Source organism: Balaenoptera ricei, chromosome 8, assembly GCF_028023285.1.
Source record: "Balaenoptera ricei isolate mBalRic1 chromosome 8, mBalRic1.hap2, whole genome shotgun sequence".
NCBI lineage: Eukaryota > Metazoa > Chordata > Mammalia > Artiodactyla > Balaenopteridae > Balaenoptera > Balaenoptera ricei.
The window spans coordinates 65509156-65526357 of NC_082646.1; the positions used below are offsets into that span (position 1 = coordinate 65509156).

The 17202-nt window shown below is 50.1% G+C and overlaps 1 protein-coding gene across 26 annotated transcripts in view; it reads left to right on the forward strand.

Annotated features, from left to right (window-relative positions):
* PPFIBP2 (PPFIA binding protein 2) overlaps positions 1 to 17202 on the forward strand; it is a 168469-nt gene that overhangs the window by 119003 nt on the left and 32264 nt on the right. For 22 of the 26 annotated variants that reach the window (XR_009504637.1, XR_009504638.1, XR_009504639.1 and 19 more), the window contains 11 exons: positions 851 to 962; positions 3392 to 3453; positions 4544 to 4619; positions 5672 to 5775; positions 7673 to 7740; positions 9298 to 9355; positions 10289 to 10330; positions 13947 to 14085; positions 15267 to 15299; positions 15729 to 15870; positions 16575 to 16703. Coding sequence is in view for 15 of the 26 variants with exons in the window: in XM_059931025.1 (XP_059787008.1) it covers positions 851 to 962; positions 3392 to 3453; positions 4544 to 4619; positions 5672 to 5775; positions 7673 to 7740; positions 9298 to 9355; positions 10289 to 10330; positions 13947 to 14085; positions 15267 to 15299; positions 15729 to 15870; positions 16575 to 16703 (965 nt within the window). In the remaining 11 variants the exon portion in view is untranslated. The remainder of the gene's footprint in view (positions 1 to 850; positions 963 to 3391; positions 3454 to 4543; positions 4620 to 5671; positions 5776 to 7672; positions 7741 to 9297; positions 9356 to 10288; positions 10331 to 13946; positions 14086 to 15266; positions 15300 to 15728; positions 15871 to 16574; positions 16704 to 17202) is intronic. The other 4 variants (XR_009504647.1, XM_059931023.1, XM_059931034.1 and 1 more) reach the window with 1 other exon arrangement.

Below are 17202 nucleotides of genomic sequence, written 5' to 3' on the forward strand. Positions count from 1 at the left end.
GCCTCTCAGGATGGGACCTACCCAGTTCTGATCTTCTAATCAGTATGGGAACACAGGGACCACCTGACTTGCTGTTACGTGCGAAATTTAATCTGCTGTACCTGGTAGAGACTTGGGAACCACCAGTGCTGCTGCCCGTATGAATGTGTGTATGCGCCTGTGTTGTACTTATATGCTTGGTTTACAAAAGTACGACCACTCAGCACACCTGAATGCTGTATGTAATGCTTGCATGTAATTTCATTTGGGTAAAGGAGCATAGATGTCTGAGGTTGGGCAGAGGCAGTGGCTATGCATTCAGGGTGGGAGAGTTTGAGGAAGGGAACTCTTGGCTCACTCATTGTCTACTAGTAGTGATTTGATTTCCACTGTATTTCCTGTATGGGGTGGAAAAACGAAAGATGAACGTACTTGTTACAATGGTTTACGTACATGCTACTGCAGAATATCTTGGGAGAAGGAAGACCATGTCCAGAAAGAGAATATCCATCTTTGGACCAAGGGCAGCCCTCCCATTGGGCACGTTCCCACCTCCTCAGGCCTCTGTCTTATTTCGGCTCAGAAGGCATGGGAGGGAAAGAGCCTGGTCAGGCAGGAGGATGCAGGAGAAAGAGCAGGTGGATGGCCAGGGCCATGGGCATGTCCACAATGGCCAGGAAGACTGCGTTCATTCCGCAGAGCTCCACCTTGTGGGGAGGGCAGTGAACACCTCTAACTGCTCACCTCTGGCAGCTTTGCTCCTAACTTCTTAATGTGTCTTAGGACCCACTGGCCCTGGGCTCTGACTTGAGGTACTTTGTCATGGTGTGGTAGTCCCTCTGAGCTGGTAGGATGGCTTTTTCTCTTCCAGGCTGAGGTAGCCCAGCTGCAAGAGCAGGTAGCCCTGAAGGATGCAGAAATTGAGCGTCTGCACAGCCAGCTCTCCCGGACCGCAGCTCTGCACAATGACCATGCAGAGAAAGGTAACTGGCCTGTGACAGAATGCAGTTTGCCCTTTGGCCCTGGGCCCTCTCTTATAAGTGGGCATGTGTGTCTCTGGGTGTGTGTACTGCTGTGTGAGGAGGCATGCAATGTGCACGTACGTGTGTGTGTGTGTTCGTGGGTGCATGCATGGGCCTATAAAGCCCAGCTCTATTGTGGAATCATTACCATGAACCCCTCCCCTGTTCAGAGGACTCAGCTCTGAAGTCTTTTCTCAGATACACTCTGACCATTGAAGCTCTCTGTGCAGCTACCTCTGGAGCTTTTACTCTTGCCCTTAATTGAAAGGACTTGTCTTTGTGTCATCACCAAAGAAGAGGCTTTAGCAATTCATTCAGTCATTGAATGGATCCCTGCCTGATACTCACATAAGAGCCTGAGGTTACAGAAACAAATTCGTTATTTCTCATCCGTTGGATCTCAAGTGTTACCTCTCAGGAAGACCTTTCCTGGCCACCCTACCTCAACTAAGTGCCCCCATTTTTCTCAAACTCAGCATTCTTTTTTTCTTTCATAGTACTTATTGTAATTGATCAGTGTTGTATTTCGTGAGGTCGTCTTGTATAGACTGTCGTCCTCCTTCTGGGGCAGTGACTGTGTCTCTCTTATTTGAGGCCATATCCACAGAGCTTCACACGGCATTCAGCCCATGGCTGCTAAGAAATATTTATTGAATAAGTGAAAGGGTGGTGAATGGTCCCTGAGGAGTTCAACTCTTGCTGATTAAAAATAGAGGCTAAATCCTCAAATATTCTTAATGCATATTTGATATTTACAGCTACTTGCCTTATATACAAAATGATCACCCACCCTCCAGCTTCTCCTCTGGCCCCGGGGCTGCAGAGCAGTGCTGGAGGAGGTCACGTAGCCCTGTGAATTAGCCCCACTACAGAGTCGCAGCTGGGCCTCGGCACCGCTTAGCTTGGATCCCTGGCTGGGGTGGGAAAGCTGTGCAGCCCTGAAACAATGGCTTAGGCGGGAGGAGGAGGAAATTAGTGACCCATATGCTCATCCCTCCGCCAGCCTTTCTCATTGTCTTCCCAAGCCATTGAGTGTGTCACCTACTTGCCACGGCCTAATGTGGAGGCTGGAGACCCCTGAGATACTCTAGACTGTCTGTGATGCTAAACTTGCATAGAGAGCTCCCCAGGCCCTGACTTCTGGGCCAGGCAGGCTTCCCCCTGCACTCCATGCTTCCCCACAGGCCTTGCCTTCCAGGCCCCACCCCATTCCATCGTCGGGCACCCCCTGGAGCTGATCCTTGGGGCCTTGCTCAGGTTGGGGCCTGCCCAAGCCATCAAGGTTTGCCAGTCTTCATCTGGAGCTTACTGCCCTCCCCTCCACAAACCGGGTTGCCAAGTTGACCTTTAGCCGCCCAGAGCCTAAGATAATGAGCAGCACTCCACACCTGCCTCTGAAAATGAATCCCTACAACCATTTACACAGAGTCCATAAATCCGTTCTTCCTATTGTCGGATGGAGCAAGCATCCCAAAAGGAGATGGGGTGACTATACATAGTTTTGTCCCCTTGTCTCCTGTATTTTTCTTACATAGACATCCCTATTCTCTGTAGTACCCAATTTGGGGATGGGTATAGGGCTTTGTTTGGAAAAACTAGCTATGTGTTAAGTCTTAGACCTCCACATATTTGGCAGAAAGACCCCCAGCTCCTTTAGGCTTTGGCCTTTGACCTGGCTCTCCAGACTAGTTTGGGAAGAATTCGAGAGAGTCTCTTGGGTCCAAAGTGAGAGAAGGCAATGTGTTGTCCACCACAGACTGACAAAGATCCCTTGGCCCATAGAGAAATTCTGTAGGTTTATGATGAACTAAGATTGTTTTCCTTAACAGTAGAGTTTGTTTTAATATATCTATAGATCCAGCTAAATACTGTTAGTCAATTCCAACTGTGACCTTCTAAATTGAGCCAAGTACCTGACTCTTTTTTACATAATCATTCTTTCCCTGTCTCTGTTCAGCTATAGACTTTCTTTTTTTTCCTCATTTTAAATTCTCCTCTGCTACAATCCATGGGACAGTGTGATTCTCTCTAAAACTAGTTAGCAGCCCAGGTACATGCCTACTCAAGTTATAAAGGATAAATGTCTGTTTCCTTGTGGGATGTCAGTTGTGAAAGATTTGGGGGTTCCTCTGTGTCACCCTTGAATAAATGGCATTTTGGTTTTTCCCCACAAATGTCTATAAAGAGAAGACAAAATAGTAGGTTCATTCGTTTAATAGTCCAACAAATATGTAATGAGACTGACTGTACACCAGACACCATCATGGGCTCTTTAAAGAAGTTGGGAGCCACGTGTAATTTATTCATATGGAAAGTCATAGCATCTTAGCAGGTGGGAATAGTTGTCTGCATCTACGTAAATAATTCTTCCTATACCTAAATTCTTTTAGACCAAGAAATCCAACGTCTGAAAATGGGGATGGAAACTTTGCTTGTTGCCAATGAAGATAAGGTAAGATGGCCATGGAGCGGCCCTGCCCTTTCCCTGCTGACATTCCTGGTTCTGCTTGGTCCTATTAGTCTGTGATATTTTGGACAGGGCTGTGCCCATCAGACCACTGACTCAGGAAGTGTCAGGAGAATGGCCTCTGCCTCCTAGACACATGGCTCAGCCACCTGTTTTTGGCTTTGATGCCCGGGAGCTTTGCCTAAATACCATCTCCCAAAGGCAGAATAAAGCCATGCCTGTTCATGCAGGTGTAGGGAAAAAAATACCACTGAGGTTACGCCAATATCATAGCTGCTGCTCAGACTACTAGCAAAACTCAAGAACGGTTCACCAGTCTCCCACGTTCATGATCTGGTGATAGACCCATCGTAACTGGTGATGCATAATCATAAAATAGCCACCTCCATAACTAGAGAGTACCTATCTGGCAAAAAGATCAGCTCTAAGTATCACAAGCCTGCATTTTACAGACGAGGAAACAGACTCAAAATGCTAATGTAGGTTTGCCCAAGGTCAGGTAACAGTAGATAGCAGAGCCAGGGTCATACCCAAGTTTACCTAACTCTGAAATCTGTGTGGCCTCCCAAGTCCCCAGCCTTTGCTGAAAGAAATGATCCTTCTGGGAATTTCCTCTGTTGTGTAAGGAATCTCAGCCTCCTACAGAGCAAGTGAGAGTTTTGAGAGAAATACGACAGCTTTATTTTAGTCTTTTTTTTTTTCTTCACGTAGCTCCACAGGACAATACTCGGACCAGGAGGCAGACTTCAATGGCTATTTCAGGAGGGTAGGGAGACAGTGAGTTTCCTGCTTCGGGAAATGTTTGAGCCCCTCGAAGGCTGTATCAAACAGGGATTGTTTTATGACTAGAGATTGGACTCATAGCCTTCAGGTAGAGGCAAGAGTGCTTGCAGCTGCTCAGGAGGTAGACCACTGAGAACCCAGGGCCTGGACACTGTGTTTCCCTTTGGAATATTCTACGGGTTCCACATAGCATTTCTTCTCAGTGTGCCCAGAACATAGCCAGGGCCCCCAGATGAAATCACCAGGTGCTAATGGTGTTGTTTACATAGAAATCTGTCTTGTTCTGTGACAGGACCGTCGGATAGAGGAGCTTACTGGGCTGTTAAACCAGTACCGAAGGGTGAATGAGATCGTGATGGCGACTCAAGGTAAGAGCAAGGGGGAGCTTGCCATTTTCTCCCCCAGATATTCCATCTCTACTGTGTTAAATCCAGGGGCAGACCTGCCAGAAGAGTCCTCATCTTCATTTGGAAAAATGCTCTGCTGGAGAATGGAGCTGGTTAGACTGCCCTGGGTGGTGGGAAACTGGCAGCTGTTGCTTTCCAGAAGTTGTGTCAAATGGCAGTCAGTTCAGAACTTCCAAGGACTATCCAGATCGCCAAGGAAAGACAGCCTTCAATTCGAGCCATTGGCAATCCCTACCCTTGGAAGATCTATGCACCTGCCCAGGACACCTCTTAGAGGCAATGAGTGCAGTCAAACCTGGATCCAAAGGCAGCTTAGTACCCTCGTTGGGGATCAGAGCTTGCCCACCTCCTGGAGAATCTAAAAGCTTCCCCCAGCAGACGCCAGGACACTTGGGGAGCCTTCTTTGAGTTGCTGGGTACCTGGGTTCCCACAGGAAGTCACAGGGCAGTGAGAGCTGTTTGTGTTGCCCTGAAGAATCTTCTGAATCACACTTTTAATGTCCCTTTATGTGTTTCTTTGTCCTTTTTTTTTAATAAGTTGATTTATTTATTTTTGGCTGCGTTGGGTCTTCATTGCTGCGCGTGGGCTTTCTCTAGTTGCGGCGAGTGGGGGCTACTCTTCATTGCGGTGTGCGGGCTTCTCATTGCGGTGGCTTCTCTTGTTGCGGAGCACGGGCTCTAGGCGCACGGGCTTCAGTAGTTGTGGCTCGCGGGCTCTAGAGCGCAGGCTCAGTAGTTGTGGCGCACAGGCTCAGTAGTTGTGGCGCACAGGCTTAGTTGCTCCATGGCATGTGGGATCTTCCTGGAGCAGGACTCGAACCCGTGTCCCCTGCATTGGCAGGCGGATTCTTAACCACTGCACCACCAGGGAAGTCCCTCTTTGTCCTTTTTTTTTTTTTTTCTCTTTGTCCTTCTTAATGAAGGAGAAACAACGTTAGGATTTTGTGGTACAATTATAGGTTTCTAAACAAGTCACGTGGTGGTAATCATCTCTTCTGCATTAATGCTTCCAGGGCCTTCAGAAAGAACTCTCTCAATCAATGAGGAAGAACTGGAGGGAGGTTTCAGAAACTGGAACACTGCAAATAAAGGCCCTGAAGAACTTTTTAAACCAGAGGTACTGCGTTTCCAGTCATGATGTGGGGTTTCAGCAGGCCCCAGGAGCTTACCCTGGGCCTGGGGGAGGATCTAGTCAGGTACCAGTCAGGTACCTCTCAGGTGTAAATCTTGACAGGTAGAAAAACTTAAATCGATGGAGTTAGCCCCCGAGGCCTCGGGAAGAGCACTGAGGGTGGGGAGGCGTCAGGGCCTGTGCTCCGGTTGGGAGGGACAGCATAGTGGATACTGGACTTCCCAGGATAGGAATTTTCTTTTTTAACTGGTTTCCTTGTTTATTTTTGCCTTTCCTCTCTGGACTGTAAGCCTAGACCAAAGGTGTTCTTTGTTTTATTTACCACTGTCTCTCCAGGATCTGCAGTGATGCCTGATACCCAGTAGGATTCAACAAATATTTGTTTAATGAATGAATGAATGCATCTTGCTCATTTGGAGGGATAGCTGAACTTTTGAAGTGATACATTCCTATTTCACAGATAACGTCCCACCCCTATAACCAGCATACAGATTTCCTTTTTTCTTGTTTAAAGTTTGATCCAGTTCTATGAACCTCTCTGGACTTAGTCTAGATACACGTAGGCAAATTAACTCATAGATACAGATCTCAGATGAAGAAGGGGTTTCAGCCTAGGATCCAAAAGGTTCTTGAAACTCCAGAACAGTCACAATGAAAAGGATCTTAGCAGTCCAACTCAACCCTTTTAATTAAGGGAGGAGCAAAAGTGTCACCCGGTGGCCCAGTTATGTAGTCAGAGCAAGCATCCCAGATTGCTGGCAATAATAGCAGTAACTGATACCCAGTACCTCTGGGTGGTCCCTGTGATGAGCACTGCACATGACTCACCTCATTTACTCCTCATGACCCCATTGGGATTCTTCTTTTATTGTGTTGCGGCTGAGGCTCAGAGAGGGTGAGTAATCTGCTCTAGGTCACCCAGCAAGTAGATGGCAGAACTTGGACTTGAACACAAAAGCCCAGGCTTTTAACAACTTACGTACTATGATGCCAGGGTTCTTTCTATGGTAGACCAAAAAGATACTGGGCTTCTAGAGAGAAGAGGCAGCCCTTGCAGACAGGAAAGACATCAAATTGCATCCTTATCTACCACCAGATTAGCTCATGTTCATTCCACCCTTGATACTCTTGCCTTTCTGGCCTCCTTGCTAAGCTCATTCTCATTTCTCAAGATTCAGCTCGAGTGTTCTCCCCTCTGAAGCCTTCCTAACCTTCCCACCAACAAGAAGGATCCCCTCCCTCCCCTCTGTCCCCATATTACATTATAGGTATTGGTATCAGAGGGACATGTTGCATTGCTCTTTCATCCTAAGTAACTTACCTGACTCCCTGATGTGGGCGGTGCTTGCCCCGCACCCAGCACAGGGCCTGGCAGGCAGTAGATATTGCTCGTGTTTGTTGACTGACTATATGAATTACAGAGTTGCTCATTGCCAGCAGAAATCGACTCCGGCTGACCTTTGCCAACAAGGAATGTTTTTAAGAGGGTGTGCAGTGGCTCACTGAATGAAAGGAAAAGCTGAAGAACCAAGCTCAGAAAAGGCAGGGGCAGCAGGGATTCAGGTCTCAGGCCTGACTTGGCAGGACTCTACTGCTAGAATGTGAACTTAGGCCCTGGAAGGAGAGGCAAGTTGGCCAAGGTTGTTCAGTATATCTTCCTCCTTGTCTACAGCCGTACCACCCTGAACGCACCTGATCTTGTCCAATATGTCTTCCTTTTTGGCATCTCAAAAAAGCAAGGCATTGGAATTGATGTAGCCACCACGGCTGTACCCAGGGGTGGAGATGTAACTCCCCAAGAGGAATTGTCCAAAAACGGGGAAAGGATGGTGGGTAATCTCCAAACAGTATCTGTCCAGTGACTCTTCCATTTCCGGCGCAGGTATCTCCAAGAGGTAGCTCTCCCACGGTGGGACCACCCCCGCTACCGCAGAAATCACTGGAAAGCAGGTAGGAGGCCCAAGCATCTCCGTGGAGCCACTGTGGTCTCAGGCCCCTCTCGGGGCTCCAGACGTGGCGGTGAGCACAACCACCATGTCCTGAGCACACCCGCCCTCCCTTTTGGCCCCAGCAGTGGTCACAAGGGCCAAAATGGTGGAGCAGTCATGAACCATGCCTACCTGCCCTGGCCACAGAGGGCCTTCCCTTCCCACAGGCTGAAGGTCCAGGTCGTTGTCACTGAGAAAAGACTTGGCCAGGGGGTGGGGCCTCAGAGGAGAGGTGGCTGCACCTCATCTGTGCCCCCTAGTGGTCCTTCAGAGCACCTTGTGAGGTGTGCCTGCCATTCCCGTCAGCCCCTCGGGTACGTCCCTCCTGCTCTCAGGGAATCTAGCCCTGTGACAATCCACATTCTCCAGGGAGGACCATTTCTCCTCACAGGGAAGTTGGTCCAGTTGCCTTGGGGAAGCTTCACACAGCAATGAGCTTATCATGGGCTGGCCTGTGGGGTCACTTCGCTGCCACCTGACTGATTCCCTCGAAAATGAACCTATTTCTAGTTCCCTACATCAGCTCTTTCGAACACATTTCCAAGTTATGGGGATCTGGAGCTTTACTGCCGAGAGCAGCCTGCCTTTCAGCCAAGGTATCTGGGGAAGACAGCCACAGGCGTGGTGGGAGCTTCCCCAGAAGGGCACTGAGTCTTCAGAGGTCTGAAGCCTGTGCACTCCGAACCCCATTTTCCAGAAAGCCATTGTTCCCTGAGCCTTTAGCCTCAGAGGAAAACGGCAGTGTCAAGGAGGGCAACTGGCCAGTCCTTAGTTTTGCAGAAGAAGAAATTTGGTTGATGAGTTCACTCGGAAGTCGGCACTGAGTGACTCACACTGACCAGACTCACAAGAGACTAATGTACTAACCGATGCTGATTTATTCATATGAACTGAGAAATATCACTACCAAGGAGATTTGACACCAGGTAACCCTGTTGCCTCTTCTCTGTCCAATTGGTGCCCTTCTCTGCAAAATAGCCCCGGAGAAAGCAAATTCCTCTGAGCAGACTGCTCCGGGCATACAGAGACAGAGCAGAGGGTTGAAGGATCCTAGCAGGCGATGCTTTGGAGCTGTGGCTGATGTGCTCATCTCCACTCCAAGGTGGCACCACCTCCCTCGCTGGATTACTGTCAGACTCCCAGACAAGGCAGTATTGGCTTTTGACTCCACAGACATTGGCCTCCTTTTATGACCACACAACAGCCAACTCCCACTGATGCCATTGAATTGAGTGTATTCGGGTTTTTTGAGGAATGCCACGGACTTTTGATTTGGATTTCAGTGATGCTCTCATGCTCTCACCAAGACATTGTCAGACCAGGCCATCCCCAAAGTGGCCAGTCTCATCTTGTGTGTAACGGTTATGATGAGAGGGTGTTTTGTTTTTTTCCTGCCCTTGACCCTAAGCCCAAGATAGACTACCAGTTAAACATTTGAAGTGTCCTCTGCACGAATGATACCACGTACCTCCTTCTCCAGTTACTGTTTCCTTATTGACTTTCTTTTGTGTTTTTCCAGGGCTCAGAAAAAACTCTCCTGTAGTCTCGAAGACTTGAGAAGTGAATCCGTGGATAAGGTCAGCCCATCAGTCTATCCATAAAGATGACTGAGTTACTTCTTTGTGTCCAGCACAGTGCTGGGATACACAGGCTGGGTGCTGTCCCTACCTCAGTGAAGCTTTTATCAAGTTCGCTGGGCAGGCAGGAATGACAGGAACATTTTGAGAAAATGTTCAGGTGTGGTGTGGCCCAAGGCATCCTAGAGTCAGGGCAAGTCAGGACATGCTACCTAGAGTTGGTGAGAGAAGATGCTGAGGTGGGCACGGGCAGGTTTGGGGAAATGGTGGGGAGTAGGAGGAGGTAAGGTCAGAGCCACGAGTCAGATGGAGCCGGAGAAGATCTCGAATCCTGGCCCTATTTTTCCAGGGCACTTGGGAGTGTTGCACAGATTTTGAATGAGGACATAATGTGGATAAAGGAGACCCCGGGGGTGGGTTATGGGGATAAAGTAGATTGGAGAGGAAGCTTTGTAAAGAGTCTAGAAAGGCATGAGGAGGGCTTTGTGGCCCCTGACCAGGTGGGTGACCCCCATGCTGAAGGGGAGGGTCGCAGGCTCTTGAGCAGCAAGGTCATTGAAGATGCAGGGGTTCTGCCCTATAGAGAAGCTTCAGTGACCTTGCCGCATAGATCCCTTGATGTCCAGCAGTATGCCAGACTCCCTGGTGATACAGTAGAGAACGAGGAAGGATGGAGCTGGCAGTGGCTTTGCTCCCACGATCACGTGCCTCTCGCTCCCCCGATCAGATTGCTGGCAGCTGCCCGGGACATCTGTCCATGAGGTCGGACAGTGACCTGTGTTTCCTCCACGGATGGTGATGATCTGACATAAAGATGGGGAGGGAGGGGTGAGCCTTGCAGGTTCAGGCAGGCAGGTGGCTCTGAGTTGCTGTTGTGACTAACGCAGTTCTCTTTTTCTCCACATAACTGAAATCCTCCTTGCCATCCCATAGTGTGTCGGTGGGAACCAGCTCTCCCCAGTGGTAGAACCCAAGGTACGTTAACCGCATGTCCCTTTCGTCTATATGAGGTTGTGCTGTTTGCCAGAGTCTTTTCACTTAGCAAGTTACAGCTTTGGTAACCTTAAGATATGTTAACTGCAAGGGGTAGAGAAGGGTGACAGGAAAGACGAAACTTCCTCTCCTGTTTTCTTTTTATGTGCACCCAGCTGGATCCTATGCTTTCATCTCTTATTATCTGTGGGATAGGATTTCTTATTATCTCCTCCATCTTATAGGCTCTGATAATTCCTCTTTGACAAGGCAAAGTAGATCTGATGATCTCTGGGAAGGGGGGATATTATGATCACAGCACACAAGTAGAGGAATATGACAGCTCTCGTCCTTTCTGCGCTGATAAGTCATGATTAAAAAAACCCAGGAGCACTTCCCTGGTGGCACAGTGGTTAAGAATCCGCCTGCCAATGGAGGGGACAGGGGTTCGAGCCCTGGTCTGGGAAGATCCCACATGCTGCGGAGCAGCTAAGTCCGTGCGCCACAACTACTGAGCCTGCGCTCTAGAGCCCACGAGCCTCAACTGCTGAGCCCACGTGCCACGACTGCTGAGGCTCACGCACATAGAGCCCATGCTCCACAAGAGAAGCCACTGCAATGAGAAGCCCATGCACTGCAACGAAGAGTAGCCCCTGCTCGCTGCAACTAGACAAAGCCTGCACGCAGCAATAAAGATCCAACGCAGCCAAAGATAAATAAATAATTAAAACAAACAAACAAAAAACCCAGGAGCACACGCAGCCTCAGGTGCAAGGATCCTTCTGTAGCGTCCCCTCACATGGGTGTCTGGCCCTTGCTTTCTGTGAGAGCTCATGACATTGTAAGACACCCCCTGTGTTCTTTTCCAGCTCTGTCTGTTAGATCCATCTCTGGACTTCCCTAGAATGAGCATCCGCTGATCGGCTCTCCCTGTGGAGTCCGTGGAATGAGCCAGTCTCCCCTGCCCCTGACAGCTCTAGAATTGGACTCCCTCAGTCCCTCTCTGAGTTATCATCTTCTCATGTGCACAGGTCACAAGCCCTTAAAGTTCCTATTCTGTCACCTTAAGATGAGCCCTTGGTCCTCAGTGTGTGCTCTACGTTGTGCCCTGGACCACACTTGAGCCTGATATTGTAGATGGGGTCTGCCCCATGCATACCTCGCTCCAGGGACTGATGCTGTGGTTACTGCTGTCACTCCAGACCCTGGGCAAGGGATAATTCTCTGTGCCTCTGTTTAGTTCTGTCCTCATGTGCTAGGCCAGAGGCAGGAATTGTTATTCTTTATTTAGAAACAATAAAACTGAGGTTCTGAGGGCCTAAAGAGAGAGGGTTTGGCCCGAGTCGGTCTGACTCACAGCCCGGGGTCTTCCCGCTCAGGTGTGCTACCTCTGTGCTGCTTTAGGGCAGCTGGGTCACCAGCCATCTGCTGCTCCTTGCCTGAGGTTTCCATCCCCCACCCCTGTAACCGGGGTTATTCTTCTCAGAGACTGCAGGCGCAGAACCGACTTCAAGCATTTCTGTTTCCTCTGTGTCGTGTTCTTCTGTCGCATCCCTTTCTCCAGCAGTGAGTCCTTCCTTCCTAGCTTCTCTTCTTGGCTGAACAGAGCTGAGAGAGAGCCCTTTCCGTTGCCCTTGGTTCCTTTCGTCGTCTTTCTCACAGGTCTGGGCCGCCTTTGAAGCCCGTCTTACAGGAGGCTCTGCCCTCTTTATATCTCAGTTCCTCAGCGACCTCCCAAGGCAGCCCACATGGGAGGCCTTGGTTGTCTCTGCCCTGTCTTAGGGAGGCATGTGTGATGGTGCAACAGGAGATCTGTTTCTGAGCCCTCCCCACTCCCACATCTCCTGTATAATATGGAGCTGGGAGGCGTGCCCTTCAGTTCTCGAAACTTTTTGAATGCTGCCTTCCCCACCGTCAGTGGTTCCCGGGTCTGACTGTGCATCAGAGTAATCTGAGATTCATTTTAAAAACACAGACCCCCGGGGTGCCCTCCCAGAGGGGCTGATTCATGGGTGTGGTTGGGACCTGGGAATTTATATTTACAAGTGTCCCAGGTGATTATGAAGCAGCCCTTGCATGGGCTAGTATTTGGAAACTGTTGGTCTTGACCACAGGTCTGATCAGGTTCAGCCTGTACCTCATGGGTCATCATGAATTTAAAAATTGTGTGGTCTCCATCTCTTAAGGTTCCAATTATTTCCACTTCACCAGCCAGTTCCTTCAGAATCCCTTGAAAATTTAGCCCACTATTCTCATATCTCTCCTTTCTGAGCTGATTTATAGAGGATTAGTATTCAATGTTCAATGACTGAATTGGATTTCAAACAATTTCTAGGACATGCCTTGATAAGCAAACCGAATTCAGAAATTTATTGGGCACTTGGCTTTTAACTAAATGAAACTTCAAAAGATGTCGCCGCTGGGGACTTCCCTGGTGGCCCAGTGGTTAAGAGTCCGCCTGCCAATGCAGGGGACACGGGTTAGAGCCCTGGTCTGGGAAGATCCCACATGCCGCGGAGCAACTAAGCCCATGCGCCACAACTACTGCAGCCCGCGTGCCTGAGCCTGTGCTCCGCAACAAAGAGAGGCCACCGCAATGAGAAGCCCGCGCACCGCAACAAAGAGTAGCCCTCGCTCGCGGCAACTAGAGAAAGCCTGCGCACAGCAACGAAGACCCAACACAGCCAAAAAACTCAATAAATTTATAAAGCCAAAACAAAACAAAAGATGTTACCGTCACTGAAGTCTCCCATTACTTTTCTGACTTGTCAGTTTTGAAATCGGTTTTGTCTTTCTTCTTTTCTACTTTTCTTCTGGGTCCAGTTAAGTGATCCACAGTTGATTACCTTGGTAACGTTGCTTTAATTTCTCTTTTCTTTTCACTCAAATGCATTCCACTGTGTTTCCCTCAGGTTTGTGGATATGTAGGGCCCATTAAATCCTTCTTGACCAAACAAGTGCCATTCTTCTTCCCCTTTAAATCAACTTGTTGCTTTGGGACCCTTTCTATGGCTGCAGTCCGAGCACGGGGCCCACTGCCCTGGGGCTGAACCTCATGCAGACTGTGGTCCTCAGTTCCTGGGGAACTCCGTGCTGGCATGTAGCTCTCTGGCCCGCTTCTGCTCACACCTCCCCCCGAGTGTGTGCTTACCGTCTTGCTTCACCTTAACCTGATATTTTTCAGAATAACTATTATCGTAATATATAAGTAATAGATAATATTATATATTCTAAACATACAATAAAGCAATAGGTACAGCTTTTATTGGAATTCTGGTCTGTGTATTCAAAGAGCTTGAAGGGTAGTTCACAGCTGTTGATTCCTTGAGCTTCTGAGCGCGAGGCCAAATGGCAAAGGCTTCCCTTTCTGCTTGGACTCGGTTGCAGTCAGCCCTGGATTTGGGCTCGACTCTGTCCCCATCTCACTGTGTGGCTTTGGGCAAGTTTCTCTCTTTCTCAGAGCTCTGATCCCATTTCCTGGCCTGGAATAAATAATCTTTCTGAGGGGTCTTTGAGTCAGCCTAAGTTTAAAAATGGCTCTCAGAGAACGGGGAGTTGTTTCTGCATCCAAAGATTTCCTAACTGGGTTTGAGGCTCTCTCTCCCTCTCCTTCCAATAGGACGGCCCTTTCCTGGTGGAGCACAAGTACCCCACGTTACCTGGGAAGCTTTCAGGAGCCATGCCCAACGGAGAGGCTGCCAGATCTTCTCCCACTGCCTCCCCGCATGACCCTGCAGGGAGCGGCCTGCTGAGGCTGAGTGAGTGTCCAGGCCCCAGGCTGGCAGCCTCTGGAGCCTCGGCCTTGGCATTTCCACTGTTGCACGAGGTCCCTGCGCCCCCCACCATAGCCCACAATTGGAGTACAGGGGTGGGCATGGGTGGATGGGACAAGTCCTACCTCAGGGTGGTCCCACGTCCAGAGGTGATTGCTGTCTGTCTGGGCACAAGGTTTCCTTCCAGAAACACTTCAGAGCCCCAGAGAACCAGGATGTGTACCCACCTTCTTTCCACCTGCAATTACTCTACCCCCATTGCCCCGCCTCCTCTCTCCCTCCTCTCTCCACCTGCTCCTGCCCTTCCCGTCATTCCTCTTTCCCTCCCTCTTAGACACCTCACTCCACCCTCCCTGGCCCTCCCCCCTCCTCCTTTGTCCTGATCTTCTCTTTCCTGTCTCTGCCGTCCTCTCTGCAGCCTCCCTATTACCAATAGGATGATATTATGTGCTCTTCCAAGGGAGAGCATTTCCTTAGAGAAATGGAATCAGTGGCCACTGGGTAAGGATGTCAGTCCACAGGTATCCTTTTGGTGCTTAGGATCTGAAATGGAGGTCTTTGCACAGTAGGCTGTATTTCCCCAATAGCAGCAGCAGATCAGTGGGGCCCAGAGTGGAACATTCTGGTCCCGACAGAGCTGTCCCTACTCTTGACTTCTCATCCCTGGCTGTTCCCCGAGCCCAGCCCACGGGTTGACTTCTGCCCTTGGCCAGTCCTGCCTTTGGCTGCAGGAGCTCCAGATAAGCCCTTGAATGAGTATGTCCTAGCGACACTCAGACTGTGGACTTCCTGCAGCTTCGGACCATTCTCGTCTGATCTAAGTGAGCTCTGGCACCCACACAAGAGCGGTGGGTGGCCCGGTGTATTCAGTCCCCGCTGCCCCTCGCCTCTCCCCACATGTGGATGCCTCACCGGCCAGGAAGTGACACCGGGAGCATTTGGTCCCCTCACATAGGGCTGCCTCTCGCCACCGTGACCCTGTAGGTCAGGCTCAGTCACCATTCACCCCCACCCTTCCTCGTGGGATTAGTTTTCTTTCTGTTTGAGTTTTTCCCTCTTGCTTGATGACTCTTGTTTATTTCTTTGCTTCCCTATAACTCTGTTGGGCTGGACTTTGGTCTCTCTTGCTTCTTCGTGTGGCTTCTCTGCTTCTTGGTTGCCTGGAGATCGTGGCCGGAGTGTCAGTGCCCCCGTGCTAGGTACTGTACCCTTCCAGGTGAGGTGGGGAGTGAGATTCCCTTATTTCCCTCCGGTGACACCCTCCCTTTCCCGAACATTCAGACGGGTCCCCCTCCTGCTTGTATTCCCGCATCTCCCTGGGGGAAAAGAGAGGACGCTCCTTGCTGGAGTTACCCTGCAAGTTTGGGACCCCAAAACTCTTAGAATTTGAAGACATTCGCTCACCCAGATTTGAAACCTTAAGCTCACTAACTCCCCAGAGAGAAAACCTGGAGTGTGCCTGAGCCCCTGCTGGTCTCTGAGATCTTGCTGTAAAGTTCTGTCCTGAAGGCAGAGCTGGGCAGACTTCCTGACTCCCACTGAAGGGATGGCCCAGGCTCAGGGAGAAGGTTTGCAGAGGTCATGTTCTTTCTTGTCATTCACATATCATTCTATTCTTTCAATCTCAGGAGACACAGAAAGTGGTTGGGACGACACTGCTGTGGTCAATGACCTCTCATCCATGTCATCGGGCACCGAGTCCAGCCCCCAGTCTCCCGTGACACCAGATGGTAAACGGAGCCCCAAAGGCATCAAGAAATTCTGGGGAAAGTAAGTTGGTGATGATCATAATTATATTGCTTGGAATTAACATTGTTCCTGAGTGGGCAAAACGTCTCCATAACCCCCTGTATAATTAGATGCTGGAACAGCAGTAAGTACAGAGTGGTTATGTGTAGAGAGAAGACTTTGAATCACTTTTTAGGGCCCAGAGAAGGAGAACTATGAAAGGAGCCCATTAAATATAGCCGGTTGCCTTACGTGTCATTCATTTTAGGCATCGATCCATCCCACAGACCCTGAGCACATCCTCTGCAGCTTATACCACATGTGCTTTGGAGAGATACATGGATGAGACCAGTTTCTTCCTCTGCAGGACTCAGTCTGTGTCTTAAGAAATCTTTGAGGACAGAAAGATGAGTCCTTTCTGGCCCTGCTGACCGAGTCTGCGAAATAAGGTGGAAACTGGGGCCTCCTCTCAGGCAGCAACCTGCACTTTGACCCCTGGGGAGAGGGGCCCAATCCCAGAGCCAGGGTTAGAATTGAGGCTGGGTCTGGCCAAGGAGCTGTCACAGGTCTTGATGCTGGACCTCTGGGGAAGCACTGGGAGGCAGGGGTTCCATCCCAGTGCCCCGGAGCCCCGGGGCACATCCAGAGCCCCGCGTATGGCTCGTGAGGCCCTGTGTGGGAGGCGTGCACTGACTACAGGCTTTCAGCCTGCCCTCCGACGTCTCCACGGATTCCTCTCCACACAGAATCCGAAGGACTCAGTCAGGAAATTTCAACACCGATGCCCCGGGGGTGGCCGAGTTTCGACGAGGTGGACTCCGGGCAACTGCAGGGCCAAGACTCTCTAGGACCAGAGACCCCAAGGGTCAGAAAAGGTAAGGCTCCCTCCACTACATCTACAAGGAACTGTGTAAAATCCTGGCTAGGCTGGAGTGGGAACGGGGGCTGGATGCGCCAGAGCCTCCAGAGATGGAAGGCAGGAGCCCCTAGTGCAGAGCTTCTCGACCTTTCCCCTTTGACATGTGTGGACATTGCTCACGCTTATTTATAGGTGCACCGAGGTAAAGGCAGAGGCTGCCTACAGCCAGAGGTGCTGGGGCGGGAGGTGGCGCTCCGGCCCCCCTGAGGACCCCAGCAGCCCTGCACATCTGCAGTCCACTCTGGGCAGGGCCTTGGCGTGATAGGTCGAGAGGCTCCGCTGCAGCCATTCAGAGCACAGATGCGGGAGTCAGAGACCTGGGTTGGAATCTCTGCTTAACCACTTCCTAGCAGTGAGCCCTAAGCCAGGTTCTGTAACTTCTCTACACCTCAGTTTCCTGATCTCTGAAGTGGCGGGGGTGGGTGTCAAAAACAAGTGTTTGTGAAAGTTCTTAT